Source organism: Macrobrachium rosenbergii, chromosome 11, assembly GCF_040412425.1.
Source record: "Macrobrachium rosenbergii isolate ZJJX-2024 chromosome 11, ASM4041242v1, whole genome shotgun sequence".
NCBI lineage: Eukaryota > Metazoa > Arthropoda > Malacostraca > Decapoda > Palaemonidae > Macrobrachium > Macrobrachium rosenbergii.
The window spans coordinates 38,528,721-38,541,687 of NC_089751.1; the positions used below are offsets into that span (position 1 = coordinate 38,528,721).

At 39.7% G+C, this 12,967-nt stretch overlaps 1 protein-coding gene across 2 annotated transcripts in view; it reads left to right on the forward strand.

Moving 5' to 3' along the window:
* LOC136843334 (uncharacterized) overlaps window positions 1–4,903 on the forward strand; it is a 222,680-nt gene extending 217,777 nt beyond the window's left edge. For both annotated transcript variants that reach the window (XM_067111621.1, XM_067111622.1), the window contains 2 exons: window positions 3,007–3,090; window positions 3,427–4,903. In XM_067111621.1, coding sequence (XP_066967722.1) covers window positions 3,007–3,090; window positions 3,427–3,588 — 246 coding nt within the window. In that variant the 3' untranslated portion in view covers window positions 3,589–4,903. The remainder of the gene's footprint in view (window positions 1–3,006; window positions 3,091–3,426) is intronic.
* The last annotated feature ends 8,064 nt before the right edge of the window (window positions 4,904–12,967 follow it).

The window sequence follows — 12,967 nt, forward strand, 5'->3', positions numbered from 1 at the left end:
CAGAAAAAGCAAAGTCCACCATTGTGAGTGGCCATGAAGTCTAACCATGATGTAGCCTGGAACAAACTGATTATGTGGCTGGTGCTTCAGATGAAGAGAGAGAAAATCCTCTGCCCAAGTTGCTCAAAACTGTCATTGATCATTAGGCCTCATATTAATGGACCCACCTGTCAGTGGCAGGTCTCAGCCACCTCCAGGACATAGTGTTTCCACTGCAGTATCAAAAGGCAAGGGAAGCAATGTTGAGGTACAACTGGAGGCAAGTAAGTTCTCTGGTTTGGGAATCAAAGAATCAAGTTCCTCAAGCATACCTTCTGCAAGAGGGAACAAGGGCAACAGAAAGGATGATGTGAACTCCTGGGTAATCCCTAAGGTTCAACGGAAGACAGCACGTACTGAGAAGTTACCCTGGATGGTTCCCTGAGAATGTTGCAGTAACACATAAGTTCAATGATCTCACAAAAATGCTTCTCCAGCTACTCCTGCACAGGCTTCAAGCGTAAAGGACTGTCTGCTAAGGTAAAATCCATGACAGGGTGAGCAGGGGACTCCTAAAGCAGAGAGGAGTCCAGATTTGAAGGCAATAAAGTGACTGCATACAATCACTTCCACCTCCCTGTGCCATGCCACAAGAGAGGAACAAGCCAGGCTTACCCCACCACCCATACTTGATGAGCAGGAGCACAAATTGGCTCTCCTGTGCTTGGCTGTGCACAGGTTGGTGTAGCACTGAGTGGTGCACAGGCTGGGACAGCACCAGGCCGCACACTCATTGAACCAACTGAGCAGACTGTGTTGGTGTTATGCACATCACAGTCATTCCCACGACTGTCCAGAGACTGATTGTGAGACTATCCCAGGACTGGCCCCAAGGGGCTGACATGACAAGAAGTCTGGGAAAGTACAGACTCTTCCATACTCACTTCCAAGAACAGTTGAGCACAGGATGAGTCAAGGTTGGATCTCTCCTTAGAAGTTATAAGGAAAAAGTTATAATAAGGTAGAGAACAAAGAGCATGTTTGTCGAGACTAGATGGAATATCAGTGTAATTCACTGGTACCAGACAGATCCCATGAAGATCAGGATGCTAGATTAATGATTGTCCATATCATCGGGTATATTTGTTAAGTTCTGTCTTCTGATATTATTAGCTCAGATGGAGATATGGATCTACTAGCTTTGCCTTGGAAGACAAGTTAAAATATCTGTATAAACAGATGCAAAATAACTGGTATTCAGATGTAGAAATTGTATTAGTTTTCTATAATACTGTACTATATACTGAAATAAGGGGACTTTATGATTATTCCATAATTAATGTACAGTATAGAGTTTCTAGAAATTCTAGATAAGCATTGTTTTAAAATGCTGAATATCAGTCACAGTTATCCAAAATTTTTAAATAAAGTAGATGAAAATTCTTTCAGACTTGAAAGTGTTTGTACTGTATGTTACATCAGTTAACAACATGATTTTAGATCTTTGATATGCCTGGAAAATCTTAAAGGATGAGGCACATGTTTAAGACTTCAGCCATCTAGCAATATGTTCAGCAATGTTATTTCAAATTTCATGTAGTTTTTTTAGTTCTGTAAATATCGTGAAAGTTGTAATATATAGCATCAATTATATCTTTTAAAACAGAGTCTCCGCGCTTAAGAAGTACACATTGTCCTTTTGGAATGAGGAGGCCCAGGGTGAAGCCTGACCAACATCAGCGTTATGTGATCCCAAGCATATCTCAATATTAAAAAACACTTAAAACAATATTATAAAATTGCGTGCTATGTCACAAATAATTAGTGTGCTAGATATACATGTTTATCCTGATATTTAATTATACTTTTTAACTACCCATATCTGTAGCATTGCATTGGAATAAGTTACCGTCCCTATGCTTCATTTCATTGTATGCTGAGCATACCAAAATAGTACGGTATATTCATCTCATATCAGAACCAGTACTAGTTAATGAAAATCTCAGATAAATTACATGTAGGTCTTTAAGACTAAAACAAGTAGAGCTTCTTGGTAAATTTAAAATAATTAAAAATTAAGTCTTTTGTATTTTATTTTGAGTTAAATCTTTAGTCCTGTGTTTCATTGAATGTTATATTTAACTGGCAGTTTCCATCTCTTGTAAAATTAGCCCATTACCTCTAGAGATCATGTTCAGTCTACAAACAGACAGAAAGACACCAAAATACACATATCCTCCATTTCTAATCAAGGAGGTAAGAACAAGAAAACCACCTCAGGGTGTGAAACGTCTGCTAAACAAAGCCTTGAACACTGGAAAGCTTGTGTCTTTGTAAGGGAATGCGAACACATTAATAACACCTGTAACAATCAAATTGTATATTTTTTTTGCACAAATTTTTTCACTTTGCACAAAAGGTGATGTATTTGTACACAGAGGAATGCTTCTTTTATTCTCAGTTACTATAGATACCCCAGTAACAAGAGGTTGCATTGAAGATGGAATGAGTGGTGAATTTAAAAATCAGCAATACAGTTTAAGAACTATCTTGATCAATATTTTTTGGTAGAGTATTTTTCCTTTCACTGTTTCTCTCTGATTTAACAGGATGCTGAAACATTCTCAGAACACCTTATTAGGTCTCAGAAAATTTTAAAAATCCATATACACCCTTTGAAAATTGTGAACAGAACAGGAAAACAACAGCCATCTAGTTAATGTAATTTTTCCTTGATACAATGAGTGAGACAGACAAAAAGAACATGAAAGAAAACAATTTTTAGAATTTTCAACTCAATGCAATACAAATTGTGCTGCTTTGCATCTCTTACCCTACATTATTTTGACAGCAGCAATCATCAGCACAAGAACCGAGACATCACATATGACACTTAATAACACAAGACAAGAATTTTCATCCAAAACCTGTGAACTATAATCCACACACAACGTTACCTTGTGTCACCTAACTTGAGGCCTGTAATGTTATATTCCCTTCTTCTCCCCTTACTTGTATCCTAAACAGCATGGGCAGGCGAGACAGCAGATCACCTTACCCACTGAGATCCTGGACAAAAGCAAGAAGTATCATCTAACCTTCACCATAAAGGTTTGTCCAACCGCTTAGAAAAAGACAATGAAAGCATGGTTCTGTATATGCTCTTCTTTCTCTCTCTCTATCAAAAGAAGAAATGAATGGCCTTTCTTGTCCAGGTAACAGGCTTAATACTGTACATTGACTCAGTAGCATGATTGCATGGTCATATGAGAAGTATAGTTACAATATGCTTTTGCATTTCTTTCTTTATAAGAAAACTGTGATATTTATTGTAAGTAAATATGAAAAGTAAGAACACTTAGTATTTCTTTTGAAAGAACTGCAAAAGTATAAAAATATCCTAAGAAGATCTGTTGCAAATGCTAATTCATTATTTTTCTGGCACAGCCTTCCAGCCCAACTAAAGAGTCACAATCTCCTGAAGAAGGGAATCAGGTTGTTGAGCGCTCAGCATCAGCCCCTGAAACAATAGATGCTGACACGCTGCCGATTGAACCTCGGCCTGAACCTCATTCTGCACCACCTGAAGGCAGGACTGAAGCTGCGTGAAATTGAAAGTCCTAGCAGAGCCTCAAGTTTATACTCTGTTGTGTGTATCTATTCAGCAGATTTATCTCGCGTATCTCTCTAGTTAACAGAGAGAGACGTTGAGAGTAACTGTCAATAACTGTCACATAATCGGCTAAACAAAAACATTTGGAGTTTGTTCACATAAAGACAACTCTTTTGTATACTTGTACAGTACATGAAAACCTTCAGATTTTATGTGTTACTAAATATGATCAAAGATGGTAGTGTAAAATAATTTAAAGCCACTAATTCACTAAAGAGAAAATATTTTTAAAAATATAATTTCAAAGTGTATACAGGTGTACTATAGTTACGTTAGATACTACTGTATGTTCATTTCAATTTCAGTGATATAGTTGTTTCTTATATTCTTTACATATTGCTCTTGTGTCTTGGAATATGGCTTGTGTACACACCAGAGTCCAGCAGATGTTGTAAGCTCTATAAAAATTTATAGTGCGGTACTTTGTTTACAGTGACGAGAAATAGCGAGATAAAAAAAAAAAGACAAACTTTGGTAGAAAAAGGATGTCCTTGTGTTCTGCAGTTCAGATATAAGAATGGACAGGAATGGTGCTATGATGTAATGCCTTGGAACAATGTAAAATGTTCTTATTTTCTTATACTGTAATGTTCAAAGGAAAAAATAGGATGCTTTAAAAATAACAGCGTGATATAATCCAATTCAGTACTTTCCTTGGTGTTATTGAATTAGCAAATTCTATTCCCCTTGAAATAATTATACAGTATAATCTTTATGTTGTGAAATAGCTGTTCCAAATCTTATAATTCTATAGTCATACTTGAAAATTCTCACTTCAATTTTGAAGTACTGCCCTTTCATCAAAAGTAAAGATTGAAATTTATCATTGTATGGTCTCTATTTGGTTATACAGTACTGTACTGTATTTTTATTGTGTGTCCACCAGGAACCATCTTGCAATGGCCTTGGGGTCATTATAAAAAGTTGTGATTCAAGTTCCTTTTTAATTGTTTTGTGTGGGTTCATACAAAACTATTCAAATAACATTATTGTTACGGTATATACTATCATCATTTCTCTAATTACCTTGATTGAGAAAATATGCTACAAATGAAAATATTTTTTATGAAACTTGACATTGTAGTGAGAGATGCTTAGAATACAGAGGATATATATAGTTTGTCTCCTCCAAGGTATTAGAGCTAGTGATGGTATTATAAACTTTATGGCTTAAGCAACACTAGACTGTAATGTCAGTGATGACATAAATGTTTCTAAAAAAATGTTGAATATAGTTATATATCTGCAGAATTCTAAGTTTTCCTTCATATCCTTCTAATTCTGTGCCTTTATGATCTTTTAATGCAGTAATTCTCTGATAACCTGGTAGACCTGTAATATGCTAATCCTTCAAACATACATCAGAATCTATTACAGTACTTGAATCCTTACCATGTGAAAAGGATTATGAGCAGTTTATAAAAAGGATTACTATAGTTTACTTATAAAAATCTCCTGGATGCTTCAATGATTATATTATTACAAATTCAGCTGGATAAGAGAAGGGATACTGTATTAGGAGAGCCGTCTTTTAATCAGTAGGGTCAGCATATTAGGGATCCATCTAGATATTAGAGGAATTCTTGTCCTGAAGATCCTGTTAGATGTTACTACTGTTACTGTACATGTTACTATGCACATCTTGAGCAGTAATGCTCAATGGTGCCATAGCAGCAGCGGTAGTATCCAATTGGATCTCTAATGTTGTACAGTAATCCTTCTAATATTCAAACAGATTCCAACATGTAACCCTACTGATAAAGAGGTGAATCTAATAAAGTAGACCTTTTTTCAAATGAATCTCTACTTCAATAATCCTTGTAGCATCCAGGAAATTTTTATAGTAGTAAACCCTCTTATGTCAAAATCAATATTTAATACAGTACCATATTTCTTACATTCACACAAATTTCTACTGTACAGTAATACGATTAGCCATGTAAGTGACTGGGTTATGTTCCATCTTAAGCAGTCAGAAAAAACAGGTTTCGATGTAGGAAAAACCTATTTTTGGTAGCCGCTGTGAGTCCTCAAAGGAGTTAGTCTCATGGGTCCATAGAGGACTCCATAAGATAGACCAACCAATTTCAGAATTCTCTTTTAGTTGGTCTCCGACAGTATATAGTGCACGTTCACACTGACAGGAGTATAGGACTCAAGGGAAGAGAGCTCTTTCTCTTGTCTACAGCGACTACCTAGGTTCAACTACTCCTACTCTCAACCTACATATATGGCAACAGCACATTGTATGTTGACCACCATCACGTCAACCACGCAGTCTGTGTGAGACCAAATACTCATTACTCTCTTTCAGGTCTACACAGGATAACTATTCATTAAATCCCATGCCTTTTCATCAGGGAAAGTGGGTGGGTTTGAGGACTCACAGCAGCTACCAAAAATAAGTTTTTCCTTCATCAAAACCTGATTTTTGATAGCATAGCTGCTATTCGTCCTCAAAGGAGCTTACCAAAGAAATTGACAGGTGATGAAATGGCTTAAGCTCTTAAATTTGAATCCCAACAACCCAGATAAAGTTTTTGGTCCAGGGTTAAGTTACAAGTTATAAACCACATTCTTTATGCAAGATACCCATAGGATTTGGCAACAAAGAACATGAAACCAAACATGAACTTACAATTATTAAGATATAGTTCTAAAGTAACTTACCTAAATATGCTGGGTTTGGTTGCGGTACTGTTGCACCTTTCCCAGCGATATCTTTAGCATACCTACCACATCATGAAGACACCTGGTTGTCCACTTTAGTGCCAATGGGGTCAAGACTAACCATACCACCTACTGATACACAGTGTACTTGAATTTCTTCGAGCTCAAGGCAATAGTGTTTTAAGAATACTGTTTCTGATGACCACCCTCTGCACTTGGAGACTTCTTTGAAAGAAACATTTCTGAAGAAAGCCATTGATGTACTTACTTTCCTATGTCATGCGACTTAGGAAATGAGTGGGGGTCTGCCTTTTTAATAAGGGAAACTAAAATTATTCTCAGCCCAAGCAGAGATTGAGTAGTTTGTTTGTGCTAGGGTGTAGGAAAATTGGACCCTCTGGGATGTTTGCCATGACCTCTAGGTAAACCTCAAGTGCTTGAACCAGGCATAATGTTTTATCTGATAAATTGAGCTTGCTTATCAGAACAGATCTCCTCTTTAAAGGGTTCTCATTCTTGGCCAGGAATGATGGGCTAGGGGACAATAAATGATGGTTAGCTGTTTGAGTGATGTTACATCCCCGTCTAACAGAGCCCAGTTCACTAATACGAGTTCCTGATGCCAAAACAGTCAAGAAGATTGCCTTTTTCAGCATATGAGTTGTGGTTGTATAGGGCCCACCGAAGTGAGGGGTTAACAGAAGCCTAAGCACCTTATTCAGGGACCTGGTAATTGGAAGCCTTGCAGGAGGTCTTTGTAATGCAAAAGACTGGAGAAAGGAAGTAACAATTTCTATATTAGAATCAATACCAAATCCATAAAGCAAGGGTTCCATTAATGCTGCCTTGTATGCCATGACTGTTGTAACAGCAAGGCACTTGTCTTCGAAAAGATGTATAAGAAAATGCAGAAGTGTTTCAACTGAAATCTCAACTGGGCTCTCAGCACGGATATAATCTAACCATACTTTCCATACACACTGGTATTGTCGAATAGATGATGCCCGTAGTTTCTGCACTAGGTACTTAGCAATGTTAAGTGAGTAATTTTCACGGCAGACAAGAATTAAAAGATCCACACATGAAGGTCTCGGCTCAGAAAGGAGGATGCTTTCCCTTCTTCTACTGTCTGGGATAGAACAGTGGATGGTAATGGAAATGAGTTCTTCACCTGTTGTTGAAGTAATAGGAACCAATGCCTATTTGGCCAATTTGGGCTATTAAGTAAGTGGTTCCTTTGAGGGTTAGAAGCATGTTCAAAATCTTTGAAATTGGGACAAGGAGGAAAAAGGTATACTGTCCTCCATTTGTTCCAGTCTTGTAGGAATGCATCTCTTGCTATTACCTGACTGTCCAAGTTCGGAGACACATACACTGGAAGTTGGTGGTTCTCACGTGGCAAACAGGTCCACTTCTGGATGTGGAAGCATGTTGGCAATTAATTAAGAGTGACTGTCTAACATCCACTCTGTTGAGGCTGTTGTTTCCCTTGATAGAGAGTCTGCTGTTACACCGAGAGAACGTGAGCCCGACCTCTTGATGCAGGGCACTGCAGTCCTGTTGTCTATGACCAACAAAATGTGTCCCCAACTTGTCAAGGAAGCATCTATGTATATTATTACTTGTACAAACGGAGGAGTCAGGGTGACCTGTTTTGCCAGAGACCCTTTCCAAGTCCACGGCCGGAATATCTCCCCAACTTTTTGATTCCTTTGATGAAGCCAATCACGACTCTTTTCTTGCATGCAATAACCAAAATTTTTTTATATTTTTAAGTTGCAATCTGAGGACTGGGTCTACCACAGATGCGAACTGTAACAGGCCCATCATACATTCCAACTGATGTTTGGAAACGCTGGGCTGTGCAAAGAACCTTTTGAGGTCCTTCTTATTCTGTTTTGAGCATTGGTGGGAACAGACAACTTGCCGTGAAGAGTATCCCAACAAAGTCCCAGCCACTGAAAACATCTGCTGGGTGTAAGGCTGGATTTGTTCCAATTTATTAGAAAACCTTTCGACTGGAGTCTGTTGACTACCTCTCTTAGGTTTCTTAAGCACCCTTTTCTGTAGGCCTCCAGATTAGCCAATTGTCTAGGTAGGCAACCAGTTGAATTCCTTCTTTCCTGAGTTCTCAGACAACTGCTGCTGCTAATTTTGTAAAAACTCTTGGGGCAATGTTTAGCCCAAAGGGCATGACTTTGAATCTGTATGTTTCCTTCCCTATCCGGAACCCTAGGAAGAGGCAGAAGGGAATGGCATTGGGGACGTGCCAGTATGCGTCTTTCAGACCTAAAGAAATGGTCCAGGCCCCTTGTGGAATGACTGAACGTATTTGGGCAACAAAAGTCATCCTAAACTTGTGGCAAACAACGTGTTTGTCCAATTTTGATAAGTTGAGGACCACCCTCCATTCGGAGGAATCCTTCTTGGCGACACTGAAGAGACGTGCTTGGTGGTGAATATACTCATGTTTCTCTATGGCCCTGCTTTGGGCAAGTTGGTAGAGCTGTGGCCTAGCACTCGGTAGGCCCGAGTTCAAGTCTCCGGCCGGCGATGAAGAGTTAGAGGAATTTATTTCTGGTGATAGAAATTCATTTCTCACTATAATGTGGTTCGGATTCCACAATAAGCTGTAGGTCCCGTTGCTAAGTAACTAATTGGTTCTTGGCCACGTAAAATAAGTCTAATCCTTCGGGCCAGCCCTAGGAGAGCTGTTAATCAGCTCAGTGGTCTGGTAAAACTAAGGTATGCTTAACTTTTTTCTCTATGGCTCCCTTTAAAAGGGCCTTCTACTGGTAATCTTCCAAATAGGGGTCTGGTTTTTGGAAAAACCTCTCTAGAGGGTGGGGGGGTGGGGATGAGACCATTTCCACCCTTGCCTGTTGAATATGATACTGTGTCCCCAATGGGAGGACTTTTATTGCATGTGATGCTGAAGAAGCTGACCCCCGACCATACAATTCCTATTGGACTCCACCTCTTCCTTTGCCTTTGATAGGCATTCCAAGAGTTGCTTTTCCTTCTCCCCAGTAAGAGCGTCCTTGGACACTTCGAAAGGGATGCTTTTGCTGCTGTTGCCCCTTCTGTTTTTGAGAGAACCCTTTAGGAGTGACTGGTTTAGGAAAAGGAAACTCTCGGGTCCTTTGCTTCCCAAATTCCCCTTTTCCAAGGAGAGCATATACTGTACAACTCTGTTGTCAGGCTTGTTCATTGAGCTGAGCCACAACAGACTCCTCAAAACGATCCTTAAAGAAAGGGTTAAAATATAATGAGGTTACACTGGGGAGAAACATATTGGAGCCCTCCAGTTTCCATCCGAGCCTTGTGCGACACTAGAAAATCATAGAGTGCTACCCATAGGGTCTGCATAAGTGATTTGGCCACAAGAGCAAAAATTGTTATGGAAAATTCTGGAAGCCTTTTAATGGTAACTTCCAGCAAGATAGTGAGAGGTTATAATACTAAGGAGGTGGAGCCTGGCATGAAATTCAGCCAAGGCTGTCCCTTCTGAGATTTTTCTAATAGTGGTCCCAGACTGATGAGTAGCCACATCCAGAGGGAGTTTTATCCTTTCAAAAGGAAGAACAAACATTGCCCATTCCTTAGTAGAATTGTCAGACACCGAGATGATAGAGGCTATCGCTTTAGTTCTGCCATTGGCTCTCATTTCCCAGTTGCCACAAAATTCTGAAAACTTGCCTTCACATGATTAATTATTTTAAAGGTGAAGGGACAGAAAGCTGGGGTTACCCGGTGAGCATTTTGGGTCTTATCCAAAATAGCTGTAGAGCTCCATTTTCCATTACCCTGGCAAAGGGTTTCTTCTATAGCTTTCAATGCTATATTCGTAGGTAGGATAACCTTCTCTTTCGGCAGTCTTTCACTGACTACTGAAGGAGGGACCAGGTGCCATTCCACACCAGAAATGTTGCTCTGTCTTGAAATTCTGTGTGTTCAATGTCAATCATAGTCTTCCTTTCATTAATAAGGTATTTACGATCAGGAGAAAAGATACACAGTGAGGCGTCTCACCAAGGATTATCAGTATCATCAGGGGCGGTTACTGGAGCCCCTATTGTCTTTTGATTTCAAATTTTTTATTCCGAACTGGCCATATTATTGTTACCTGTCGGAGCTCTAACACCAAACTCTGTCCGGGCAGACTGTGCAGCCACTTTATTCTTTTGGATAGGGGCCAAGATATTCTTACACCTTGCATCCAGTTCAGTGTCCAGGACTGACCTGATTTCCTGTCTGGAATCATGGATAATGACCCTAATATACTGGTGTTCTGTAGCAAGGACATCTTTAATATGTCCTTGGTTATTGGCGGGGGTTCTGTTCTGGGGGTGTGATAACCGAAAATTGGCGATTTCCGGCAATTTTTGGGGCTTATCGGCACCGAAAAGTGCCAATTTTCGGTTATCAGCGCCTCTGTTAGGTATGTATTGGTGCCAGTACCCAATTATCAGCGCTGATAAGTGGAAATCTGCGTTTTTCGGCACCAAAAATTGCCAATTTTTGTTGCTAGACAAGTGCCATAAAACTGGATCGCCATTAACAGGACTGCCTGTACTGCTCATAATTTCCTTGCAGAAGTCAGCAAATGCAGCAAACGGTACTTCCCCGTTAGGGGAGCTTGCACAATCTGTGCCCCGGCAGCCATACTGCGACTGCTCAGCAACCAAAGAACAGAAGTCCTAGGTGAATTACTATCCCCTTCAGAAGATATAGACACTAAAGCTGGGGTTGGGTGGATCCTACTAGGATCCCCTTCAGTATCTGATAGCTGCATGGGAGATAGATTTCTTTTTGAGGTATCTCTCCCGTGTACAGCTGAAAGCTGTGCCCCTGGTCCTTCTGGGTTCAGCAGGGCAGTTTCAGTGGCAACATCCACTTCATGTGTGATAAAAGGGACACCCCCCCCCCAAAAGTAAAGACTCCTCAACAGCAGAGTTGACCTGGGAGGTACTAGGAACCGATGTTTTCGGGTTTTGGCCCAAACGTAGGTTCTGCTCAGAAAAGGAGGGAAATATACACTGCAGGAGATTTGCCGGAAAGATGCAATATCCTCCTTCCGTACCCCTACCGAAAACTAGGACCCAACAAGATAGCTTAAGCAAGCTGTTTCATTCTTAAAACTTGTTGCCACGAGCATTTCATAATTCTAACACGTCTGATATTTCCCTTTATTTCTACAAAGGCTGTATTCATGGTAGGTGGTATGGGCCGTACCCACTAGTGAACCGAGCAATTCACTGCGGCACATTAAATTTGTGGGTCTTGCAAAATAGTGGCCCTGTAGTGATATAAAAGTTTTTATTAGAAACTACTTGGCACTAACCATCTATAATCACTGTGTAGATAGTGCACTCAGTATTACAGACTAATGTTATGATTTATTCTCATAAAATGTCAGATGTGCTATATATTTGTATTAACTTACAACTAACAAATTAGGTTAATTTTGGCACAAGTATGTAGCCATATTGCTGTATACTGTGAGCCCTGATACTCAGGTCCCAAAACTGTTGAGTAGCTGGGTTTTTTCTTCTAGGATGACAGTTATGTACGAAATTATATAATCACTACAGGCAGCCCCTGGTTATCAGGGCTTAGATTTTACGGAGCTTGGCTAATGACGTTAACCTGATTTTCAGCGATGGTAAGCGATTTTCAGCGTCGACAAGCAGTTTATCGGCGTCGGAAAGTGGTTTATCAGCGTTGGCAAGCAGTTAATCGGTGCCGATAAGCAGTTTACTGGCACTTACAATGTTGTAAACACCATTTATTACCATAATTATTGGCGATTTTCGGATATTGGTGCTCAGCTGGGAACAGAACCCCTGCCATTAAGCGGGGCTGCCTGTATATAAATTTTTTTACTGAAAAGTAAATCTTGAATGTTACACCAATCAGGCTACCCTATGCAGGCAGTCCCAGGTTATCAGCGATTTGGCGCTTGTCTAGTGATGAAAATCTGCGATTTTCGGCACCAATTTGTGCCAATTTCCGCTTATCAACACCAATAATTGCGTATTGGCACCAATAAATACTTAACAGAGGCACCAATAACCGAAAATCGCCGAGAAAGCCCCGAAAGTTGCTAATTTTCGGTTATCGCGATTTTCAGTTATCGTCACGCTGTCAGGACAGAACCCCCTCCAATAACCAGGGACTGCCTGTACTGTAAATCCAATTTGTTTGCCAGGCCTAGGTTACTGCAAGTCACAGGTAAAGCTATAGGCTACATAAAGTACTTCAATAAAAATATTTTGCCAAAGGAAAACTTTTAATAAACTAGAAACATGAATTAAGTACAATTTCAGTGCCTGTTAAATTTAATAATCATGTAGGCAAACAGACATCACACGTTTTCCTAACGATGCCACTATTGGTGGAGCAATACCAGCTAAAAGTAGGTCGGTGCAGGAAAACATTGTATAGTCTGATACAAGTTCCCTGATATATATATTAGTAGTAATTGGGAAACATTACAGTATCACAAAAAATTATTTAGTTCAGTAATAAAGCACTAAAATAAACCAACTGGTTTATTCAATACCAAGATTTAGAAGTTGAGCACTATCAAAAGGCAGTTACAGCTGTACATGACGCCGTTTTCAGCGGTTGTAATGAACAGTT